The sequence below is a fragment of the Procambarus clarkii genome, chromosome 45 (genome assembly GCF_040958095.1).
Source record: "Procambarus clarkii isolate CNS0578487 chromosome 45, FALCON_Pclarkii_2.0, whole genome shotgun sequence".
NCBI lineage: Eukaryota > Metazoa > Arthropoda > Malacostraca > Decapoda > Cambaridae > Procambarus > Procambarus clarkii.
In genome coordinates this window covers 17,579,770-17,606,299 of record NC_091194.1, presented here as the reverse complement: position 1 = coordinate 17,606,299, position 26,530 = coordinate 17,579,770, and the positions used below count along the sequence as shown (strand labels likewise).

At 47.4% G+C, this 26,530-nt stretch overlaps 1 protein-coding gene across 6 annotated transcripts in view; it reads right to left on the bottom strand.

Moving 5' to 3' along the window:
- The window catches only part of LOC123769737 (secretory phospholipase A2 receptor), a 31,491-nt gene that overhangs the window by 4,052 nt on the left and 909 nt on the right, over nucleotides 1–26,530 (bottom strand). The window contains exons 1-4 of one of the 6 annotated variants that reach the window (XM_045760963.2): nucleotides 22,646–22,784; nucleotides 19,459–19,551; nucleotides 16,815–17,077; nucleotides 14,362–14,473 (exon numbers count right to left, since the gene is read on the bottom strand). In XM_045760963.2, the coding sequence (XP_045616919.2) occupies nucleotides 14,362–14,473; nucleotides 16,815–17,077; nucleotides 19,459–19,519 (436 nt within the window). In that variant the 5' untranslated portion in view covers nucleotides 19,520–19,551; nucleotides 22,646–22,784. Of the gene's footprint in view, nucleotides 1–14,361; nucleotides 14,474–16,814; nucleotides 17,078–17,255; nucleotides 17,453–19,458; nucleotides 19,552–22,637; nucleotides 22,785–26,530 lie in introns of those variants that run through there. The other 5 variants (XM_045760965.2, XM_045760964.2, XM_045760967.2 and 2 more) reach the window with 5 other exon arrangements.

The window sequence follows — 26,530 nt, the reverse complement described above, 5'->3', positions numbered from 1 at the left end:
AAGTGTCATCACTGCCTGATGTTATAATGGAAGGGGACTCCCATTCCAAACACTAACACCTTTCCTTCTTCCCCCCTCCTCATTGTCTTCCATATGCCAACAAGAGTCCTCCATAAGGTAAAGTACTATGAGTAGTTTTCTGTACAAAATGTATTTTTTTGATAATATTTTGGGAGGTGTGGAACGGATTAATTCAATTTACATTATTTCTGATGGGAAAATTCGTCTCTGTATTCATATTTTTCGGTATTCGTACCATCTCTGGGAATGGATTAACAACAAAAAATTGAGGTACCCCCGTATACGCATTGATTTTATAGTTGACAAACTATCCAGGGTGAATGGATATGTATAACTTTCTGGCATCTGTCAATGTGCATGGAGTTCTTGCTTACCGGGGACCACGAGCCAGAACCTGTCCCCCTCAGAGAGGCGCGAGGAGCCTATATTTCTATATGGCCTATATAGAAACCCCCCATATGGTTGGGAGCATTCTATGTCTGCCATCGACCAGGTCTGACACCCAGAAAAGTAGGCGTCCCAAAACAAACCCCTATTCAAGTGAAACGATTGCTACTGAAAGCCGAACGAATGGACAGAACTCTCCAAACAAAAATTAGCAAATGAGCCTGAAGTCATCACGTCGCTGCGTCACAGTCTGCGCAACCCCCCCTTCCCTAGAAGGGGAGATGAGGGAGCCCTAGACCTCCCGCACCGGGGATCCAACCGGCAGTTCTTGGCTGATGCGATGCTGGAGAAGTCATGTGCCTCTGACTCCTGTTTTGTCTCAGTTCTGTGCTTTGTGGTGTGGGCTGTCTCTACAGGTGGTGTTTGAGCCAGGAGAAATATTCCTCCTGGCTCACACACAAGTATTCATGAAAGTACTCGGGCTGCATGTGCCTAGGGTTCCCTTCCCTAGGTACCCAGTAAGTTGGGTAAGCCCCTTGGGGCTTGGGGCCTCATTCCACAAGCCACCTTGGGATCTACCTCCACTGTGTCCTTTACTGCTCGGTCCTTGGCCACCCTTCGCCAAGGGCAACAAAGTTGGGGCTTTGTTGCCCTTGTTTGTCTCTGGGTAGGAGGTAGTTTTCGTCAATGGTAGGGGCGTGGGGTACTGCACAGATAGTTATCACCTATTATAGCGGCCGGCTCTGTTCCGCCTGGGTACGTTGTCCTCTAGCATGGTTTTTCTTTTGTTTTTGTTTGTTCCTGCCTGGTGGGGGTCTGCCTTGTCCTCCCTCTCTGTTGTTGGGGTCAGTGTGTGTTTTCTTCTGTGTGTTGGTGGTATCCCCTGCTAGGCCCCCCCCTGAGTGGACACGTCCCAGGGGTTCAGCTTTTAGAAGTTTGGTAGACTTGGGCGCCGGTTCGCAGTACCCTGCCTGGGCTTCCCTTAGCGTGTTGAGAAGGTTAAGGGTCCTGGGAAACCCCGTGGGGGCTCCCGTGTTCAGATGGATGTGACCCTTTAGTTGCCTCTCACTTCTTGCAAGAATGAATGTTGCTCTGTCCCCTTGTCTCAGGGCGTCACTCACCAGTTGTGCCTCCACCATGCTGCTTGTTGGGATTCTTTTGACCCTGAGCCGTGCGGCGTTGGTTGTCTGTATGTGCTACGGTTCATAGCCGTGGTCCCCGGCTATGGTTCCTTTTGCTCAGTTCCGCTAGCTGTCTCTTGCGTTGTTTCACCTCCAACCTGCTCATGCGCTTCTGGTACCATCCTGGTCGTTGGCCCCGGTGCTCTATATTCTTACTTCTCAGTTTGTCATGGCCCCTTCAGTTCAGGTTTGTTTTTTCCAGGTCTCGTTTTCTTGTTGGCGTTGGCTTCTGGGGGTCAGGTCGGGGAGTTTCCGGCTCTCCTCTGCCACACGAGTTTTTTCTGCTTGTTTGGTCCTGGTGGTAAGTTTGTTCATTTGCTGCAGTCTCCTCCTTTTCTGGTGAAGTTTGGGTCTGGTGTTTTCCAGAGGGGTCCTTGGGTGGATGCTTGGGTGGTCAGGCCTGGGGGGGGCATCATGTGTTGTGTTCGGTTGCGGCTCTTCGCTGTTCTCTGCACGTTTTAGCCTCTGTGGCCGTGGGATAGCTTTGGTTTGCCCGGGTTCCCTTCCTTCTTTCCTGTTACAGGGTTTGGGCCTCCCGGGTCGTCTGCAGGGTCCTTTGGTTTAGCCTTTTGCTAAACCTGGCATCCTTTCCTCCCTCTGGCCAGCGGTGTTTTTCACGTATTTTGACATCGAGCCTAAGAATGGCCGGCGCGATCCAATGATGATTCTTTTTTATCACTATCCACCCTCCAGAAATACCAATGTTTGTTTGTTACGAAAGGAACTTAAGAACAAGTAATGCATATTATATAATGGTGTGGCAGGCAAACAGGATAGAATGAAATTATTCCGCAGAGAAAGCAGGAATACCCCCAATTGCATTTACACACCAGCACAAGGAGAGTCAACATGGAATGCAAGTCATGGGGAATGACGTGCCCTAGTAACATCTTTCTACCCAGCAAAGACACCGTTGAAGCAGGCGACCACACGGTACAACTCTTAAGGAATCATAAGTTGAATGTGTGCTGTTATGAAGTGACTGATGGTGGGCCAGTAGTTTAAGAAGAGCCAAGATGATCTGTAGAAAACAGGAGTCTATATACAAGGCGAGTTTTCCGATGACATCCCAATACAAACGGGTGTCCCACAAGGCTCCATACTAAGCCCAACCCTTTTTGCTGCATTCTTAGCAGATTTGCCTAACACCCATCCTGTTCACCTCTCGGCGTACGCCGACGACTTAACACTGTATTATTCAGACAATGCCTTACCTAATACAGTCTCAACAATGCAAACAGCACTTGATCACCTCATAGATTGGACAACAATGGGGCCTTCAAGTTAGTACTACCAAAACCTATTATCAAATTTTCACTAAAAAAAGACTTGCTCATCTACCCACCCTCACAATACACAACACTCCCATCCAACACGTACGAGAACATAAATACCTTGGCATGCACTTAGACTCGCCCTCACTTACCTGGACAGCACACATTCAACACCTTAAACAGACGACACAACCCTGACTCGCCATACTGAAAGCCCTCACCGGCACCACCTGGGGAGCACACCATAAAATCCTGCTCCGTTTCTATACAACCTACATTCGCAGCCAACTAGACTATTGTTGCCAAGCACATGCGTCGGCGGCGCCCACTAACCTACAGAGCCTAGAGGTCATCCAAAACAATGCCATGCGACTTATATGTGGCGCAATGCGTTCCACTCCTATCCTCGGACTTTACGGGGAAACGGGCCTCACAAGCCTAGCCACCAGACGAGACATAATGTGTGCCAACTATCTGTCACTCTGTACCACTGCTCACCAGACACACCCATACAGATCAAAAATTAACCCAACAGTTAACTCACATAACCCCCGCTTCCCAACAAATCACTCAACCTTTCCTCACACGGGCTACAAATAACCTCAATATAGACCTCTCTCTACTCCAAAACTCGGAAACCCAACTTACTCTTCCCCCTATTCCACCCTGGCTTTAATACAGCAATACAACTCGAAGACAACATTCCAAAGTCTGCACCAAACTCAGCCATAGCCTCAGTCTTTCTCTCAACAATGAAAAATTGCTACCCAAATACCACAGCGATTTATACAGATGGATCTCGCATCATCATGAACAACGTACCCTCGGTCACTAGCGCTGTATGGATACCGGAATACCATCTCAAGCAGGGATGGCGGTTACCAAACCAACTATCTGTTTTCACAGCTGAATTATATGCCCTATATCAAGCTCTCCAAATAATCACAACATTACCAATCGGGACATATACAATCTGCAGTGACTCCAAGAGTGCGATTCAAGCCATTACATACTCTTCAACAACGTGCAAAGAGTTTGTTTACCCTTGTCTTCAACTTCTTCATGAACATCGATTAAACAGTTATGATACCTGTATCCAATGGGTCCCAGAGCATTGTGGTATTCTCCATAATGAACTAGTAGACCAACTAGCCAAAGCAATGCACAACACACCTCACATTACCCGTCATCCAGTGCCCCATGTTGCACGTAAAGGAGCCTTCAAAGATACCATCTCCCAGGATTTTGCGACGAAATGGAACACGTGATGCTCACCCTTGTACTACGGGTCCATTAAAAAGAAATGGGAAACTTGGAAACATGGAAACATGTCCGATATAAAAGCAGAGAATTTTTTTTTTTTTTTTTTTACATGCAAAGCATGCAACTTAAATACAATAAAAACAACACAGAATACAGAACAGAACAAAAGAAAACAATAGACCACCGGCCAGAAGGGCCGACAGCATGTCACAAGAAACCACAAACACGATAAAGACAAAAATACAGCATACAACAAGGTATAATACAATGGCATACAAGGTATAATACAACAAGGTATAATACAATGGCATACAAGGTATAATACAACAAGGTATAATACAATGGCAAACTAGCAAGCACAGGAACATCACAAAACAAAAGCGTCATAAAACAAAACATACATCAAAGGCACAACAGGGAACATAACAGTACAAACACAATACATCCCAAACAAAACAAAGAACAAACACGTACAACAGGTAAAGCACGCCATAACAAACGGAAGGCAAAACAAAATGGCACAACCGAACAAAGAGCACTGGCCAACAGCCTGAAGGGCACACAATATGACATACACAAGCGCATACGACATCCACAACCGAACACACAAATACACAGGAACCGCACACCCACCCACCAGCCATACAAAGAAAACCTACAACATACACCGGAGCACGCAGGAACCGGGAAACAAAACCCACCCCACCCCACTCACACTCACTCACTCACTCACTCACTCACTCACTCACTCACTCACTCACTCACTCACTCACTCACTCACTCACTCACTCACTCACTCACACTCACTCACTCACTCACACTCACTCACTCACACTCACTCACTCACACTCACTCACTCACTCACACTCACTCACTCACACTCACTCACTCACACTCACTCACTCACACTCACTCACTCACACTCACTCACTCACACTCACTCACTCACACTCACTCACTCACACTCACTCACTCACACTCACTCACTCACACACTCTCACACACACACACACACACACACACACACACACACACACACCCCATCCGCACCGCACACAACAGGAAACACAGAATACACAGAAATCATTTTCGAGGAACAGCGTGAGAAATGTACTTCTCCGGGAAAACAGCGGAAGGATACTTCGCCTTGTAAGCTTCCCAGACCAAATCTTCAAGGTCGGTAGGGTTTTTGATCCCCCTCGCCCGAGGGGGTATCATAAACTCAGGAACATCTATATCGGGCGGCATCGGCCAACGCCCGAGGTCACTGACGCAAGTCGCATAACGAGGCCGGGGAGCGCCACCCACGCCCATCGAGGAAGCAGACGACACTAGAGAAGCGGACGAGGGCCGCCGAGACTGCCACGAAGTCGCACACATAGGAGCAGGGGCCGGACGACGAGACTGTAGCACCTCCATGGATACCGCAGGAGACACAGAAGAGACTGCTGGAGACGGAAGAGGCGGCAAGACCGCTGCCGAGGAAGGGGCCACAGAACTCTCAGAGCGAGCATCCTTTCTCAACACCATCACCAGGCCACCCCGCTCACCACCAACCACAGCAGGGGGAACCACTCCCCACGAAGAACCGGAGCCACCCCACGCAGGCAACGCACCTGAAGCAGGACCCTCTGACACCAGGCCAGGAGGGGAGGCCGAAACGCCGGCACCGGCATCCTCAGGCAAGTGTACCTCCGCCACCACCGTAGTGTGCACCACATCCGGAGCCACTCCGCCGTCAACGGAAGGACGACACTCGTCGAAGTCGCCAACTTCAGCCCACGCAGAAGAACGCCGGGAACGCTTAGGCTCGGGCCGCACATCATCATACCCGGAGGCAGACTCAGCGACCCGCGCAGCACCAGCCGAGCGAACCGACGCACGCCACAGTACGGCAGCCTCCTCAACCACACGGGGCACCAGGCCAGGCACAGGAGGGAACATAAGAACATAAGAACAAAGGTAACTGCAGAAGGCCTATTGGCCCATACGAGGCAGCTCCTATTCTATAACCACCCAATCCCACTCATATACTTGTCCAACCCGTGCTTGAAACAATCGAGGGACCCCACCTCCACAATGTTACGCGGCAATTGGTTCCACAAATCAACAACCCTGTTACTGAACCAGTATTTACCCAAGTCTTTCCTAAATCTAAACTTATCCAATTTATATCCATTGTTTCGTGTTCTGTCCTGTGTTGATACTTTTAATACCCTATTAATATCCCCCCCGGTTATGTCCATTCATCCACTTGTAAACCTCTATCATGTCACCCCTAACTCTTCGCCTTTCCAGTGAATGCAACTTAAGCTTTGTTAATCTTTCTTCATATGAAAGATTTCTAATTTGGGGAATTAACTTAGTCATCCTACGCTGGACACGTTCAAGTGAGTTTATATCCATTCTATAATATGGCGACCAAAACTGAACTGCATAATCTAAATGGGGCCTAACTAGAGCAAGATATAGCTTGAGAACCACACCAGGTGTCTTGTTACTAACGCTGCGATTAATAAATCCAAGTGTCCGATTTGCCTTATTACGAACATTTATGCATTGATCCTTTTGTTTTAAATTCTTACTAATCATAACTCCCAGATCCCTTTCGCAATCCGACTTCGCAATCACAACACCATCTAGCTCGTATCTTGTAACTCTATCATCATTACCTAACCTCAGAACTTTACATTTATCAGCATTAAACTGCATCTGCCAATCCTTTGACCATTTCAAAACCCTATCTAGATCAACTTGAAGTGATAGTGAGTCCTCCTCCGAATTAATTTCCCTACCGATTTTCGTATCATCGGCAAATTTGCAAATGTTGCTACTCAAACCTGAATCTAAATCATTTATATATATTATAAACAACAGAGGTCCCAGGACAGAGCCTTGAGGCACTCCACTTACAACATTTTCCCACTCTGACTTGATTCCATTTATACTAACTCTCTGTTTCCTTTGGTATAGCCATGCCCTAATCCAGCTTAATATAGCACCCCCAATACCATGAGACTATTTTTTTAATCAGTCTTTCATGTGGCACTGTATCAAAAGCTTTGCTAAAGTCAAGGTATACAACATCGCAATCCTTACCACTATCAACTGCCTCAACAATGCTAGAATAAAAAGATAACAAATTTGTTAAACATGAACGGCCATTTATAAAACCATGTTGCGACTCAATTATTAATTTATGTTTTTCAAGATGAAGACGAATTTTATTTGCTATTATAGATTCGAGTAACTTTCCCACAATAGACGTTAGGCTAATTGGTCGATAGTTAGACGCAAGTGATCTATCTCCTTTCTTAAAAACTGGTATCACATTAGCAACTTTCCAAAACTCTGGCACTCTGCCTGACTCTATTGATTTATTAAATATGGTTGACAGTGGGTCACAAAGCTCCTCTTTGCATTCTTTAAGCACCCTAGCAAACACTTCATCCGGCCCTGGGGATTTGTTTGGTTTGAGTTTTACTATTTGTTTAAGAACATCCTCCCTGGTAACTGCTAAACTCGTCAACCTGTCCTCGTCCCCACCCACATAGACTTGTTCGGCTGAAGGCATATTGTTAAGTTCCTCTTTAGTAAATACAGATACAAAATATTTATTAAAAATACTACTCATCTCTTCATCACTATCCGTTATTTGACCTGTCTCAGTTTTTAATGGACCTATCCTTTCCCTAGTCTTAGTACGATATAACTGAAAAAACCCTTTAGGATTTGTCTTTGCTTGCCCTGCTATGCGAACTTCATAGTTTCTTTTTGCTTTCCTTATCTCTTTTTTAACATTTCTAACCAGTTGTACGAATTCCTGTTCTAAAGTGACCTCCCCATTTTTAATCCTTTTGTACCAAGCTCTCTTTTTACCTATAAGGTTCTTCAAATTCTTTGTTATCCACTTTGGGTCATTAGTATACGATCTATTCAATTTGTATGGTATACTACGTTCCTGTGCTTTGTTTAGAATTTTCTTAAATAAGTTATATATTGAATCCACATCGAAATCCCCATTTAAGTCACCTATCGCTGGGTTCATGTCTCGCTCCAAGACCGGCCCACACCCCATACCCAAGCCTTTCCAATCAATTTGACCCAAAAAATTTCTTAGGCTATTAAAATCAGCTTTTCGAAAATCTGGCACTTTAACAGAATTTTCTCCTACTGGTCTATTCCATTCTATGCTAAATCTGATTTCTTTGTGATCACTGCTCCCTAGCTCACTCCCTATTTCGATGTCATTAATTTGCGTTTCCCTGTTAGTTAACACTAAATCTAAAATATTATTTTCCCGTGTTGGTTCCTTAATGTGTTGCGTAAGAAAGCAATCGTCAATTAATTCTAGAAAATCTTCTGCTTCACTATTCCCTGTTTTGTTCAACCAGTTTATTCCGCTAAAATTAAAGTCACCCATGACATAAATACTGTTAGATCTAGATGCTCTAGATATTTCATCCCATAGATGCTTTGCTTCCATTCTGTCTAAATTTGGTGGCCTATATATTACTCCTATTATAATATTATTAGCTTTTTCGTTTAATTCAATCCAAATAGTTTCTGTGTGTGGCTCTGTTTTGATTCCCTCTTTGAGACTACATTTCAAATTGTCCCTAACATATATGGCTACTCCACCTCCTCGTCTAATATATCTATCTGTGTGAAATAGTTTAAATCCATATATTTGATATTCAGCTAATAGTTCTCTATTTTCTACATTCATCCACGTTTCGGTAAGTGCAATAATATCTATTTTTTCTGTGCAGACAAGAGCATTTAATTCGTTAATTTTATTTCTTAGACTTCTACTGTTAGTGTAATATACCCTAAGTGAATTGTTATTTTGCGGACCTTCTCTTTCCCTGATCGTTTTGCCAATTCCTTTCTCCCACAAACACATACTTTTATTACCTCCTTCCTCCAAATCAATTCCCATACCTCTATCTACTAACAGTTTAAACCCAAACAAACACCTCTAACCACTTCTTCTAGCGAGTTCGCAACAGCAACAACCCCAGCTCTCGATAGATGCACCCCATCACGAGCATACATTTCATTTCTTCCATAGAAGTGTTCCCAGTTGTCTATGAAAGATATTGCATTTGATTTGCAATATCTTTCCAGCCGGCAATTGACACCAAGTGCCCTCGATATCCATTCATTTCCCACTCCCTTTCTTGGAAGAATGCCACATATGATCGGGATTCCTCCCTTGCTCCTAACTAACTCTATGGCTGTTTTATACCTCTGAATCAGTTCCTCACTCCTGACTCGACCAACATCATTTCCTCCCACGCTAATGCAAATAATGGGATTGTTCCCATTACCAGCCATAATATCATTCATGTTGTTTATAATATCACCAATGCCAGCTCCGGGATAGCAAACCCTTAACCTGTTCCCCCTATCTCTAGCACAAAACGTTCTATCCAAATACCTTATCTGGGAATCTCCCACAACTAATGTTTGCTTAGGTACTTCCTTTACTTTCTGAGGGGCCTGCGCTTCCTTTCTCTTCGTTGCTTTCCCTTTTGCGCGATCCACAGTCTCTCCACAGCACTCGTCCTCCAAAACGTCAAATGAATTTGAAGTTGCTATGGCGTTTGAAGGCGGCTTTATCAAAGTCTTCTTAAGGCCCCTGTCTTTCGTAACTCTCCAAGACGAGGTCCCTTTACTGCTGGTCTCCTCCTTCGTTACTTCTCGTTGTTTTTTAAGCTGACGCACCTCCTCCCGCAGAAAGTCCAACTCTGTCCTCAGGGCTCCCACTAGAGTCACCAGGTCCTTAACTACAACTTCCATATTGTGGAATGCCGGATCCACCCCAACTCCCAGCACAGCCGGAACAGACGGCGAGGGTGCAGGGACCGGGACAGACACAGCAGAGGAAGAACTGGAAGACGAGGGGACCGAGCAAACGGCAGGCGGAAGAGGCTCAGGGACACCAGGCGGAGCACTAGGCGAGGACACAACCTCCGGAGGAGGTGCGGCAACAACAGGGGGCGCAACAGCTGAGACAGAGGGCACCTCCTCAGCCGAAGAGACGTCCACACCCACCGAATCATCCCCCACAGGAAGGGGCGGAAAATCTTCCTCATTGAAGAGATTCACTGGTGCAACAGGAGGCGCAGAACAGTCAGCAGCCTGATGGCCCAAAAGACCACAACGATAACACGTCCGCGGCTGACGGGCGTAAAACACCCGAACGTTGTACCCCATAAGGCGCACAGAGGACGGAATATCCGGCCGGAGTCTCATGCCCAGGGTGCGAATGTTAGACCTCACACCCTTAAAAGGACTAGAAGACACCACGTTCACCCTCACACTAACAACTGCGCCAAACCGGCCGAAATACCGCCGTAGCAGAGCCTCTGGAAACTCCAAGGGAGCCCCATGCACACTGATGTAAGTGCACCACTCCTATCCGAGAGGGTTACAGTGCCCGCACCATCCGGCAGGGGTAGTGTCCGCCCCTCGTATCGCCGGAGAAAATCGCGATATACCACCTCCTCTGTGAACTTCACAATTGCCCTACGGGCCGTTACCAACTCGACCCCATAAATCGCAAACACAGGGACAGAGAGCATTTCACAAGCCAGGGCAATCTCCGGGTAACCAGCCCGCACAGAGAACTCTAGTCCCACAGACTGAGCCCGGACGACAGGGGGTAGAGGGACCCCCATCGTAACGCCACGTCAGCACAGGCGAGCAGAGACACACCCGCCCTCAACCGGCCGAAACTGGCAAACAACACCAACTGCTGAAGCGACGATGCAACACGTCTGTCCCCTACCGAAGCTAGGGCCAGCAAAGCAGAGAAATTGATATAGTGATGACCAGATTAAGGCTGGGACACACCAAACTAGCAGCACACAGCTCTAAGTACAGAAAAGACATGAACGAACTCTGCATCCACTGTCAGGTGCCTAAAACAATCAACACTATCTCCTTCATTGCTTCCGACATTATAGTGCCAGAGTAAATCTCAAACAAGTACTTATTTCACTTAAAATACCCTTTACCATCGAGCATATATTAGGAGGCGGTGACCACTCGTCACAAGAAAAATACCAAATAGTCAAAGCCCTGGCTAAATATCTGCAGTCGACCAACACATTGGGTCACATCTGACCCGCGCCACATATATACCTGGCGCCACCAACAGCTAAACACAGAACACAACTGCCTCGTCGCAACACCAAGGATCAGCTGACGCCATAAACACAACACACCGCCCTACGGTGCGGCAAGTCTCCCTACAACACACACCTCTGTTGTAGTCGCCGCTCCTCTGTCTGCACCACAACGCAACAAGCACCTTTGGAACTCTTATCATCCTCAACATAAACGCCTCTATCAACATGTGTACTGGTGCAGTCATCGGGAGGACAAACCCTTCATGCAAACTGCACCTACTATCAAGAAGAAGAAAGAAAACAGGCAGTTAGGGTGGTGATGGAGACTACTGTAAATGTAAATACTGTATGCCGGTGTTATACAATACACATGGACTAAGATAATGTTTACTTTATCCTACATTTCCCTGCCAGTACGGAGGTCATGAATAGTGGTGCATGTGTGTTAATGATAAAGTACACACGATACATATAGGAGTGAGGCAATATATGTGGGTTGTGTCCTGGGTGATGCGAGTACAGCTGTGGTGGCCCAGAGTGGCCCTCGACGAGCTTAGCCACGACCTTCATGTCCCCGACAATAGGAATGATTATACAAGATACTGGATATATGTTTAAGTACACGTGCATGTGAATGAATCACAGAAATAGATACAATAATAATACCCACAAGTAATACCCACAATAATACCCAGGTGTCTGTAAAATATAATATACAATATATTTTCAGTGTCAGTAGTAGACAAATGCATTAGGCAGTGATGTGGTGGAGGCTGACTCCATACACAGTTTCAAGTGTAGATATGATAAGAGTCCAATAGGCTCAGGAACCTGTACACCTGTTGATTGACGGTTGAGAGGCGGGACCACAGAGGCGGGACTAATACCACAGAGCCGAAGCTCAACCCCCGCAAGCACAATTAGGTGAGTACAGGTAATGATGCCCCGCCCACTGTAGTGATGCCCCACCCAGGGTAGTGATGCCCCCCACAAGGTAGTGATGCCCCGCCCAGGGTAGTGATGCCCTCCCCAGGGTAGTGAATGCCCTCCCCAGGGTAGTGATGCCCTGCCCTGGGTAGTGATGCCCTCCCCACATGGTAGTGATGCCCCACCCAGGGTAGTGATGCCCTCCCCAGGGTAGTGATGCCCCACCCAGGGTAGTGATGCCCCACCCAGGGTAGTGATGCCCCACCCAGGGTAGTGATGCCCCACCCAGGGTAGTGATGCCCCACCCAGGGTAGTGATGCCCCACCCAGGGTAGTGATGCCCCCCCCAGGGTAGTGATGCCCCCCCCAGGGTAGTGATGCCCCCCAGGGTAGTGATGCCCTCCCCACATGGTAGTGATGCCCCACCCAGGGTAGTGATGCCCCACCCAGGGTAGTGATGCCCCCCCAAGGGTAGTGATGCCCCCCCAAGGGTAGTGATGCCCCCCCAAGGGTAGTGATGCCCCCCCAAGGGTAGTGATGCCCCCCCAAGGGTAGTGATGCCCCCCCAAGGGTAGTGATGCCCCCCCAAGGGTAGTGATGCCCCCCCCAAGGGTAGTGATGCCCCCCCAAGGGTAGTGATGCCCCCCCAAGGGTAGTGATGCCCCCCCCAAGGGTAGTGATGCCCCCCCAAGGGTAGTGATGCCCCCCCAAGGGTAGTGATGCCCCCCCAAGGGTAGTGATGCCCCCCCAAGGGTAGTGATGCCCCCCCAAGGGTAGTGATGCCCCCCCCAAGGGTAGTGATGCCCCCCCCAAGGGTAGTGATGCACCCCCCCAGGGTAGTGATGCACCCCCCCAGGGTAGTGATGCACCCCCCCAGGGTAGTGATGCACCCCCCCAGGGTAGTGATGCACCCCCCCAGGGTAGTGATGCCCCCCAAGGGTAGTCATGCCCCCCCCCAGGGTAGTCATGCCCCCCCCCAGGGTAGTCATGCCCCCCAGGGTAGTCATGCCCCCCCAGGGTAGTCATGCCCCCCCCCAGGGTAGTCATGCCCCCCCCAGGGTAGTCATGCCCCCCCCAGGGTAGTCATGCCCCCCCAGGGTAGTCATGCCCCCCCAGGGTAGTCATGCCCCCCCCAGGGTAGTCATGCCCCCCAGGGTAGTCATGCCCCCCAGGGTAGTCATGCCCCCCCAGGGTAGTCATGCCCCCCCAAGGTAGTGATGCCCCAGAGGGTAGTGTTGCCCCCCCAGGGTAGTGATGCCCCCCCAAGGGTAGTGATGCCCCCCCAAGGGTAGTGATGCCCCCCCAGGGTAGTGATGCCCCCCCAGGGTAGTGATGCCCCCCCAGGGTAGTGATGCCCCCCCAGGGTAGTGATGCCCCCCCCAGGGTAGTGATGCCCCCCCAGGGTAGTTATGCCCCCCCAGGGTAGTTATGCCCCCCCAGGGTAGTTATGCCCCCCCAGGGTAGTCATGCCTCCCCAGGGTAGTGATGCCTCCCCAGGGTAGTGATGCCCCCCCAGGGTAGTGATGCCTCCCCAGGGTAGTGATGCCTCCCCAGGGTAATGATGCCTCCCCAGGGTAGTGATGCCCCCCCAGGGTAGTGATGCCCCCCCAGGGTAGTGATGCCCCCCCCAGGGTAGTGATGCCCCCCCAGGGTAGTGATGCCTCCCCAGGGTAGTGATGCCTCCCCAGGGTAGTGATGCCCCCCCCAGGGTAGTGATGCCCCCCCAGGGTAGTGATGCCCCCCCAGGGTAGTGATGCCTCCCCAGGGTAGTGATGCCTCCCCAGGGTAGTGATGCCTCCCCAGGGTAGTGATGCCTCCCCAGGGTAGTGATGCCTCCCCAGGGTAGTGATGCCCCCCCAGGGTAGTGATGCCCCCCCCAGGGTAGTGATGCCCCCCCAGGGTAGTGATGCCCCCCCAGGGTAGTGATGCCCCCCCAGGGTAGTGATGCCTCCCCAGGGTAGTGATGCCTCCCCAGGGTAGTGATGCCCCCCCAGGGTAATGATGCCCCCCCAGGATAGTGATGCCCCCCCAGGGTAGTGATGCCTCCCCAGGGTAGTGATGCCCCCCCAGGGTAGTTATGCCCCCCCAGGGTAGTGATGCCCAAGGTAATGATAGTGTGGGGGGGGGGGGGAGTTATCAGGCCGTCAAGTAATCGACGAGAAGTACTCACGCTGTTGACTAAGATGGGTGAGGAGGACGGGGAAGAAAGCGGGGTCATCAGAGAGGGTCAACAGGTCACCACCGATGGTCTGACAGATGTTTCTGGCTTCCACCCAGTTCAGCTGTAAGAGCAAGTTGCAATATTATTTTACAGTCAAACCAATGCCTAACCGGCTTAATAACGGGGGGGATATTAATAGGGCATTAAAAATATCAACACAAGACAGAACACGAAACAATGGGTATAAATTGGATAAGTTTAGATTTAGGAAAGACTTGGGTAAATACTGGTTCAGTAACAGGGTTGTTGATTTGTGGAACGAATTGCCGCGTAACGTGGTGGAGGTGGGGTCCCTTGATTGTTTCAAGCGCAGGTTGGACAAGTATATGAGTGGGATTGGGTGGTTATAGATAGGAGCTGCCTCGTATGGGCCAATAGGCCTTCTGCAGTTACCTTTGTTCTTATGTAATATTTCCCCACCTTACAATATTTGGTCTATACTGATGCTTCTAAGACTGTGTTTAATATACTCCTTGGACAAAATAAATGTTAAATGAAGTCAGTAGCGCTTAGTTTTGAAATCTGCTAATAAATATTGATATTTGCACTGGTGTAGAGGTGTACCAACATGGCCTCCAGACTTACCTCACTGGTGTAGAGGTGTACCAACATGGCCTCCAGACTTACCTCACTGGTGTAGAGATGTACCAACATGGCCTCCAGACTTACGTCACTGGTGTAGAGGTGTACCAACATGGCCTCCAGACTTACCTCACTGGTGTAGAAGAGTACCAACATGGCCTCCAGACTTACCTCACTGGTGTAGAGGTGTACCAACATGGCCTCCAGACTTACGTCACTGGTGTAGAGGTGTACCAACATGGCCTCCAGACTTACGTCACTGGTGTAGAAGAGTACCAACATGGCCTCCAGACTTACCTCACTGGTGTAGAGGTGTACCAACATGGCCTCCAGACTTACGTCACTGGTGTAGAAGAGTACCAACATGGCCTCCAGACTTACGTCACTGGTGTAGAAGAGTACCAACATGGCCCCCAGACTTACCTCACTGGTGTAGAAGAGTACCAACATGGCCCCCAGACTTACGTCACTGGTGTAGAAGAGTACCAACATGGCCCCCAGACTTACGTCACTGGTGTAGAAGAGTACCAACATGGCCTCCAGACTTACGTCACTGGTGTACAAGAATACCAACATGGCCCCCAGACTTACGTCACTGGTGTAGAAGAGTACCAACATGGCCTCCAGACTTACGTCACTGGTGTAGAAGAGTACCAACATGGCCCCCAGACTTACGTCACTGGTGTAGAAGAGTACCAACATGGCCCCCAGACTTACGTCACTGGTGTAGAAGAGTACCAACATGGCCTCCAGACTTACGTCACTGGTGTAGAAGAGTACCAACATGGCCTCCAGACTTACGTCACTGGTGTAGAAGAGTACCAACATGGCCTCCAGACTTACGTCACTGATGTAGAAGAGTACCAACATGGCCTCAATGACTTACCTCACTGGTGTAGAGGTGTACCAACATGGCCTCAATGACTTACCTCACTGGTGTAGAGGTGTACCAACATGGCCTCAATGACTTACCTCACTGGTGTAGAGGTGTACCAACATGGCCTCCAGACTTACGTCACTGGTGTAGAGGTGTACCAACATGGCCTCCAGACTTACCTCACTGGTGTAGAAGAGTACCAACATGGCCCCCAGACTTACCTCACTGGTGTAGAAGAGTACCAACATGGCCCCCAGACTTACCTCACTGGTGTAGAGGTGTACCAACATGGCCTCAATGACTTACCTCACTGGTGTAGAAGAGTACCAACATGGCCCCCAGACTTACGTCACTGGTGTAGAGGTGTACCAACATGGCCTCAATGACTTACCTCACTGGTGTACAAGAATACCAACATGGCCCCCAGACTTACGTCACTGGTGTACAAGAATACCAACATGGCCCCCAGACTTACGTCACTGGTGTAGAAGAGTACCAACATGGCCCCCAGACTTACGTCACTGGTGTAGAAGAGTACCAACATGGCCCCCAGACTTACGTCACTGGTGTACAAGAATACCAACATGGCCTCAATGACTTACCTCACTGGTGTAGAAGAGTACCAACATGGCCTCAATGACTTACCTCACTGGTGTAGAAGAGTACCAACATGGCCCCCAGACTTACGTCACTGGTGTACAAGAATACCAACATGGCCCCCAGACTTACGTCACTGGTGTACAAGAATACCAACATGGCCTCCAGACTTACGTCACTGATGTAGAAGAGTACCAACATGGCCCCCCATGACTTACGTCACTGGTGTAGAAGAGTACCAACATGGCCCCCAGACTTACGTCACTGGTGTAGAAGAGTACCAACATGGCCCCCCATGACTTACGTCACTGGTGTAGAAGAGTACCAACATGGCCCCCAGACTTACGCTGCTGACGAAGAAGATGGAGAGGCAGTACTGGCCGACCTTGGTGTAGAGCTGGGGGCAGAGCGGGTGTCGCATCGTATTATCCAGCTGCACCATGAACTGTTTCTCAAACAGTCCCTCCCTCATGGCGCGCGAGGCCACCTCATTCCAGCGCAACTCATTAAGTAGAGCACCCGCATGTGTGAAGTTCATTGGGCCTAGCGGACTGGTGGCGAGGTCGTCGCCACCTCTGAGGTATGTGGAGGCCTCGCTCGGTGTTGACCCTGAAACAACATCATTTTTCCCAGGTCTTCCTTCACTTTTTGGTTAACACTGTAGATAAACAAATCCACAAGGGCCGTGACGAGGGTTCGAACCTACGTCCGAGAACATCCCAGACGCTGCCTTAATCGACTGAGCTACGACATGGTTAAAAGAATTGCACCCAGAAGTTCTACTGACCTTACCTGGACCCTGCAGCCTCTCAGAGACACAAACCAGGATTTTTTGTATTTGTTCATTTGATGCATCACGCTATTGTGATTTTTGTGTGTACTGTAGATATTGTAGACTCCAAGCGGTCCTGTGGGAGGTCACCACCAGGGGCGCGGAACGACTGCGTCCGCTCACCCCCCGTGCTGGGATACGACTGATAATGCGTCGACCCCTGTGATTGGTTGGCACATGAGTACTGGCCAATCAGAGCCCGCTGTGATGCTAATTACCCGGGAATCATGTAAAGAGGTCATCCGTCCTGGCTCGTTATATATAGTCATTGTTTAAGTTGAGTTCACCTTCCCGTCCAGTATTGTGTTAGGCCTAAAGTGTACTGGCTGGTTGGTCAGTGAGGCTTAACCACCCATCTTCTAGAAAATATAGTACCTATAATTATACTATATAGTGGACGGTACGTACAAAATATGCACTGTTAATTGTCCCCTCCCCCCCCCCCATCCATCCAAACAAAAAAATCACGTTCTCTATGGTTGGAATTCTAAAGAAAACAAAGAAATGAAACAGTAGCCATAAATTAACTAGTCTCGTCGAATGGGCCTGAATACGCAATTATAGACCTAATTAGTAAATTTTTACTCGAATTTACCTGAGGGGGGACAGGAAGCCGGCAGCAGTATTATATGCTAGCCAGGTCTAGGGGAAGTTTGGTTAAGTTGTTATCTTCTGTTATCTTATCCCCTCGAGTCCTAAATACAATTTGAATGATTTTTTTTAACATTTCACAAATGTTAATATTTTATACCTCTATCCACAGTAACTATGGTTACAGTGACCTATTGCGGGGGTCCTTAATAATCCTCCAGAGGTTGATGGTACCATGATACCAACCATGGTTGATGGTCTTAATACCAACCATAACCTGACACGCATCCTTAAGGGGTCACACAACTTGTAGAGTTTGGTCAATCCACCTAATATGTTCCAAAAAACATGTAATTAGGGCACCTCTACCTCTCACGGGATAGTTATGGGGCCCATTACCTCTCACAGGATGGGTATGGGGCACTCTACCTCTCACAGGATGGGTATGGGGCACTCTACCTCTCACATAATGGGGTATGGAGCCCTCTACCTCTCACAGGATGGGTATGGGACCCTCTACCTCTCACAGGAATGGGTATGGGGCCCTTTACCTATCACACGATGGGTATGGGATAATCTACCTCTCACAGAATGGGTACAGGGTCCTCTACCTCTCATAGGATGGGTATGGGGCCCTCTACTTTTCACAGGATGGGTATGAGACCTTTTACCTCTCATAGGATGGGTATGGGGCCTTCTACTTCTCACAGGATAGGTACGAGACCCTCTACTTCTCGTAGGATTGGTATGGGGCCCTCTACCTCTCACAATATGGGTATGGGATCCTCTACATCTTACAGGAATGGGTATAAGGCCCTTTACCTATTACAAGATGGGAATGGGGCTCCTCTGCCTCTCGCAGGATGGGTATGGGGCCCTCTACCTCTCACAGGAATGGGCATGGAGTCCTCTATCTCTCACAGGATGGGTATGAGGCCTCTTTTCCTCTCACAGGATGGGTAATAGGCCCTCTACATCTCACAGGATGGAGCCCTGTACATCTCACAGGATGGGCAATGGACCCTCTACATCTCACAGGATGGGTATGGAGCCCTCTACATCTCACAGGATGGGTATGGAGCCCTCTACATCTCACATGATGGGTATGGAGCCCTCTACATCTCACAGGATGGGTATGGAGCCCTCTACATCTCACAGGATGGGTATGGAGCCCTCTACATCTCACAGGATGGGTATGGAGCCCTCTACATCTCACAGGATGGGTATGGGGCACTCTACATCTCACAGGATGGGAATGGACCCTCTACATCTCACAGGATGGGCAATGGACCCTCTACATCTCACAGGATGGGCAATGGACCCTCTACATCTCACAGGATGGGCAATGGACCCTCTACATCTCACAGGATGGGCATGAGGTGAAAGGAAACGTGCCTAACCATTTCTGTCCCTGCTCGGGAATCAAACCCGGGATCCCCGATTGTGTCATGAATAGTAGAAAAAAAAAGGGGTGGGGTGGGGACGGGTGGGGAGGGGTGGGGGAGAATTTATCACATGGGGAAGGAGATTGGGGGATGGGGGGGATGGGGGGGGGGGTAGTACTCACGCAGCGAGAGGCAACACAGCAGCAACAGCAGGAAACTCTCCAGCACAGCAACACAGCCCATGATGGCTCAGGATTGGCAACACTCGCGGTAATCTGTGAAATAAGTTTAACACACTCACTTGATGCCTCGGTCCACACACACACACACACACACACACACACACACACACACACACACACACACACACACACACACACACACACACAAGGGAGAATTGTCCAGTTGCTGGAAGAAGGCAAATGTGCCGATCTTCAAAGAAAGGCGATAGGGAGGAGGCACTTAACTATAGACCTGTATCACTGACAAGCATCCCCTGTAAAATACCGGAAAGAATAATTAGGCTACGACTGGTTGCACACCTGGAGAACATTAGGTTTGTGAACAAACATCAACATGGGTTCTGGACAGGGAAATCGTGCCTAACAAACCTTCTGGAATTCTATGATAAAATAACGAGGATAAGACAGGACGGAGATGGTTGGGCAGACTGCATATTTCTGGACTGCCAAAAAGCCTTGATACAGTACCGCACATGAGACTGCTGTTCAAGCTCGAGAGGCAGGCGGGGGTGGGAGGAAAGGTCCTAGCATGGATAAGGAACTACCTAACAGGAAGGAGCCAAAGAGTTACGGTAAGGGGCGAGAAGTCGGACTGGCGAACAGTAACAAGTGGAGTACCACAAGGATCGGTGCTGGGACCAATTCTATTTCTTGTATATGTTAACGACATGTTTACAGGCGTAGAGTCCTACATGTCGATATTTGCGGATGACGCAAAGTTGATGAGAAGAGTTGTGACACATGAGGATTGCAGGATCCTCCAAGAGGACCTGAACAGGTTGCAGAGATGGTCAGAGAAATGGCTACTGGAATTCAACACGAGCAAATGTAAAGTTATGAAAATGGGACTAGGAGATAGGAGACCAAAGGGACAGTACACAATGAAGGGGAACAGCCTACCCGTGACGACGCGAAAGAGACCTGGGGGTGGACGTAACACCTAATCTATCTCCCGAGGCACATATAAATAGGATAACGACATCAGCGTACTCTACATTGGCAAAAGTTAGAACATCATTCAGAAACCTAAGTAAGGAGGCCTTTAGGCGCTTTACACTGCCTACGTGAGGCCAGTCTTAGAGTATGCTGCCTCATCATGGAGTCCCCATCTGAAGAAGCAATATAATGAAACTGGAAAAGGTTCAGAGGTTTGCAACGAGACTCGTCCCAGAGCTACGAGGGATGGGGTATGAGGAGCGCCTGAGGGAACTGTGCCTTACGACACTAGAAAGAAGAAGGGAGAGGGGGGACATGATAGGAACGTATAAAATACTCAGAGGGATTGACAGAGTGGACATAGACGAAATGTTCACACGGAATAGTAACAGAACGAGGGGACATGGATGGAAGCTTGAAACTCAGATGAGTCACAGAGATGTTAGGAAGTTTTCTTTTAGCGTGAGAGTAGTGGGAAAATGGAATGCACTTAAGGAACAGGTTGTGGAAGTAAATACTATTCATAATTTTAAAACTAGATATGATAGGGAAATGGGACAGGAATCATTGCTGTAAACAACCGATGCTCGAAAGGCGGGATCCAAGAGTCAATGCTCGATCCTGCAGACACAACTAGGCGAGTACAACTAGGTGAGTACACACATAGAGTGTGTGTGTGTGTGTGTGTGTGTGTGTGTGTGTGTGTGTGTGTGTGTGTGTGTGTGTGTGTGTGTGTGGTGTGAAAAAAAATAGTAGTAGTAGTAGAAACAGTTAATTGGCATTTAAGAGGTGGGTCGAAAGAGCAGAGCTCAACCCCCGCAAGCACAACTAGGTGAATACATACACAGACGCATACCCACAGACGCACACCCACATACACAGACGCATACCACAGACGCACACCCACATACACAGACGCACACCCACATACACAGACGCACACCACATACACAGACGCACACCCACATACACAGACGCACACCCACATACACAGACGCACACCCACATACACAGACGACACACACCCACATACACAGACGCACACCCACATACACAGACGCACACCCACATACACAGACGCACACCCACATACACAGACGCACACCACATACACAGACGCACACCCACATACACAGACGCACACCCACATACACAGACGCACACCCACACACATACAGAAGGAACCGACTCATTCCTCTCAAAGTTCATTATGAAGTAAAAAGCTATGAGGAGGATTCAGACAGAGGAGGACAACAAGCGGCCACAAGATGACTGAGACAAACTGAAAGAATGATTCAATAAATGGCTTCTAGATTTTAACCCAAATAAATGTAAGATAATAATAAGTGTAGGGAGCAGGAGTCCGGATTCAAGTTACCAAATGCGAGTGATATCCTTGAAGAAACTGACAGGAAGATCTGGGGATTGATATCTCACGGAACATGTCTCATAAAGCCCACATCAAAGAGATATCTTCAGCAGGAAAGGCTTGTTTGACCAACATAACTGCTTTTTAGAAATTTGGATAACGAATCATTCGAATCCAGTATACCACATACGTTAGACCAATCCTGGAGCATGCAGCTCCAGCGTGGAGTCCATATCTAGTCAAGCACAAGGCAAAGTTAGGGAAAGTTAAGAGGTGAGCCACCAGACCAGTCCCGGAGCTGAGAGGTATGAATTACGAGGAAAGGCTTTGGAATTAAACCTCGTTAGTGGAAGACAAGAAGAGTTACAGGAGACATGATTACCACATACCTAAATCCTTGAGGAATTGAAAGGGTAGTTAAGGTCAGACTATTTAGAAACGTGGGGTACATGAACAAGGGGATACAGGTGGAAATTTAGTACCCAAATGGAATGCACTAAGAAGTGATGTGGTGGAGGCTGACTCTGTACACAGTTTCTAATGTAGATATGATAGAACCGAACAGGTTGGGGAACCTGCACACCGGTTAATTGACAGCTGAGAAGCGAAACCAAAGCTCAGTCACAATTAGATGTGTATAAACACACATTCTCCTAATCACACACACAGCTCAACCCCCGTGTGTGTACTCATAACTAGGTGAGTACACACACATTTAATCACACACACACACACACACACACACACACACACACACACACACACACACACACACACACACACACACACACGTACGCACGCACGCACATCTCACCGTCTAACCTTCGCGACAGACGGCGGGGCACTGACTCCACCACACAACGTTTTCCCAATATAAGACCCTCCAACCCCAGGCCAGGGGGACCAGGTCAGGCCAGGGGGGGCCCTGGATACCGCGTCTGCCCCTGCCCTGGTTACAGGGTCGCGCACCCAAAACTAGTATACCTCTCGGTACACAGGCAACGCCCCTGTTACAGTCCGTCCTTATCAACAATGGTTAAATGGTCGTTAAGCACGGTACACACACCACTACCAACTTATATCCGAACTTCTCTTGTACATGACTTCGAACTCTTCCCGTGTTCGATTTCCCCACTAAACGCTTCACCTACGTGCTCACAATTAATTTAATGCAGACTATGAACAGCTAAAACACCTAACCTGTCCTAGGCCTAGCTATGCAAATTTATTTTATTACAATATTATATATATATATATTATATTATATATGCAAACAAGCCTGAATGGTCCCCAGGACTATATACAACTGAAAACTCACACCCCAGAAGTGACTCGAACCCATACTCCCTGTACATACCAGTTGTGGGAGTATGGGTTCGAGTCACTTCTGGGGTGTGAGTTTTCAGTATTATATTATATATATATATATATATATAATATATATATATATATATATATATATATATATATATATATATATATATATATATATATATATATATATATATATATATGTCGTACCTAGTAGCCAGAACACACCTTTTGGCCTACTATGCAAGGCCCGATTTGCCTAATAAGCCAAGTTTTCCTGAATTAGTATATTTTTCTAATTTTTTTCTTATGAAATGATAAAGCTACCCATTTCATTATGTATGAGGTAAAAATTTTTTGATTAAAGTTAAAATTAACGTAGATATATGACCGAACCTAACCAACCCAACCTAACCTAACCTATCTTTATAGGTTAGGTTAGGTTAGGTACCCGAAAAAGGTAGGTTAGGTTAGGTTAGGTAGTCGAAAAAACAATTAATTCGTGAAAACTTGGCTTATTAAGCAAATCGGGCCTTGCATAGTAGGCTGAGAAGTGCGTTCTGGCTACTAGGTACGACATTATATATATATATATATATATATGTAAATGTTCGTTTATTCAAAACCGTTAATCTCCGACAGTTCTTCACCGATTGGTTTGAACTTTTCACTCACGTTCCATTCGCATCCAAGCGGGATTTTATATACATAATATATAGATGTCACGTCTGTGAAGGGGAAAAAAACTAGTTTTTCTGAAAAACTGTGTTTTTCAGGTGTTTTTCATGTGAGGGAAATCTTCGAAACCTCTTTATCGATGGCTTTGAAATTTTGACACAACGTTGCATTCGAATAGGCGCATGTTTTTTTATTTATTTTTTTATATTTTTACAGTTAATATATACATGCCTCACCTGTGACAGGAAAAAAAATGTTTTTTTTTTAAACAGCGCCATCTGTTGGACGTAAGAGCAACACACGCATTAATCTATAAAAATTCTTCACCAATTTCTTTGAAATTTTGACACAACGTTCCATTCGAATATGTGCTTGTTTTATATACCTTCTATATAGATGCCACACCTGTGACAGGTAAATCATGCTTTTCTTGAGAAACATCGCCATCTGTTGCATGTAATAACAACACACGCTACTAAACATGTTACAATTCCATTCCAATGTTTCCGATTGCACAAATTGAATTTTCATAGATTTCGATTTATTTTCATTTTGATTTAACTATTTTGTGTGAAATTGTGTTGGAATTGAGCTGTGTTGTTTACCATACCGTTCATTTTCTGAGTACAGTTTATTTATTTAGTTTTCATTGTTTTTAGTTTTTTTACTGTTTTTCTTATATTGCAGTGATGGGAATATCAGATCATTTGATGTTCCCAATTTCTGATGGGAACATCAGATCATTTGATGTTCCCAATTTTCTGATGGAAACATCAGATCATTTGATGTTCCCAATTTTCTGATGGAAACATCAGATCATTTGATGTTCCCAATTTTCTGATGGAAACATCAGATCAGTTGGGAAGGCATCGGACGAAGGAGTGGGAAATTTGGGGAGGACGAGGGGACAGGGGAGGGTGGGTATAGGTGGGGAGGACTAGGGTATGGGGGAGTTGGGGATGGTGGGGACGAGGGACTGGGGAATGGAGAGTGATGGATAGGACAAGGGGACAGGGAAGTGGGGATATGGTGTGGAGAACGAGGGGAAGGTGGAGTGGGGAATGATGGGGAGGACTGGGAGACAGGGAAAGGTTGCTGTGGCCGGGTACAGCTAGTATATTATATATATATATATATATATATATATATATATATATATATATATATATATATAGATATATATATATATATATATATATATATATATACACACACACACACACACACACACACACACATTTTTAAACACACAGTGTTTAAAATTTGGCGACTGCGTTTATGAGGTCGTCCGCAGCTTGGACGAGCACAGCCCTGAGGACTGGCTGGTCCTAAATCGTCTCCTCCACAGAAATTACTGACTCCCAATGACCTGAAAGCACCACTATAAAAAGCTATGATTTGTTCAAGATCTGAAACCTATATCTATGGGCAGGGCATAACGTCGACCAGACTGTGCGACACAGTGGTGCCAGGATCAGGTTGGGTTACCGTTACCTGTGGCAGGTGGCTACAGGGTGACGGAACTCCCAATCCTGAGCACTCCAGGTGCAAACTCTGTGAGCAGGAACTGCGGCATGATCTCCCACACTACATCACCGAATGCCCAGTTATTAGACCTTTCAGACCAGTTGGCATGAGGTACCTGGAGCTTTGCAATTACTTTATTCACTCTCGTGTTCTTGAAGATATCCTCACAGTGTACCCAAAATTTGCCAGTGCAGGCTACTAAACATATGGCCCTGTATGACTAACCATCCTGCGGGATGGGGGACTTTAGTATCACTGCTACCTTATTCACTCTTGTGTTCATAACATCCTCATAACGAACCCAGAGTCTGTCAGTGCAGACTCCTTATCACATGCCTCTGTGTGACTAACCATCCTGTGTGATGGGGATTTTTAGCATCACGTAGCTAGTGCAGGCGATGAGTCACAATAACGTGGCTGAAGTATGTTGACCAGACCACACACTAGAAATTGAAGGGACGACGACGTTTCGGTCCGTCTGGACCATTCTCAAGTCGATTGTGAATTCAATCGACTTCAATTTCTAGTGTGTGGTCTGGTCAACATCACGTAGCTAGCTTTTTGACACACTGTACTCCCCTTCATATAATCAAGGGCAGCTGTACAAATGCAGATGTACCTAATGTATTAATAAAAACAAAATCCTCCACAGACTAAGAACCATGATGCTATCCCCCAGATATAATGGCTTCGTACAGGTGTGAGTGCATCATTGCATCTCTACCTTTCTTACCCTTCACACTAAAAAGTCATATATCACCTTCCTGGATCTCAAGTATGCATCTGATTTGCAAACCAACATCTTCATATCTTGCATCTTGCTTACTCAAGACATTGCATCTTGAGTGAGCTTGCGAAAATGAATATTGGTGGTCGGCTTCTTTGTTTGATCAGAGGTTACTTATCCAACAGGAAGTCATCTGTAGTGTTTCAGGGGCATAGGCGAGTAACAAGAGACTTCAAACTAGGCACCCCACAGGGAGGTGTCCTCAGTCCTACACTATTCAATATTTGAATAAACACGCTGTTAAACTCAGTGCTGAGCAAACCCAACGTGCACATCATTAGGTATGCTGATGGTCCTGTTGTAATCAGACTCTGTCGTCAGTATAAAGAAAGGCTCAGAGCTCTCAAGGCTGTAACAGGTTATCACTCAGGCTATGGTGAAAATGTCAGAATTGTCAAAATGAT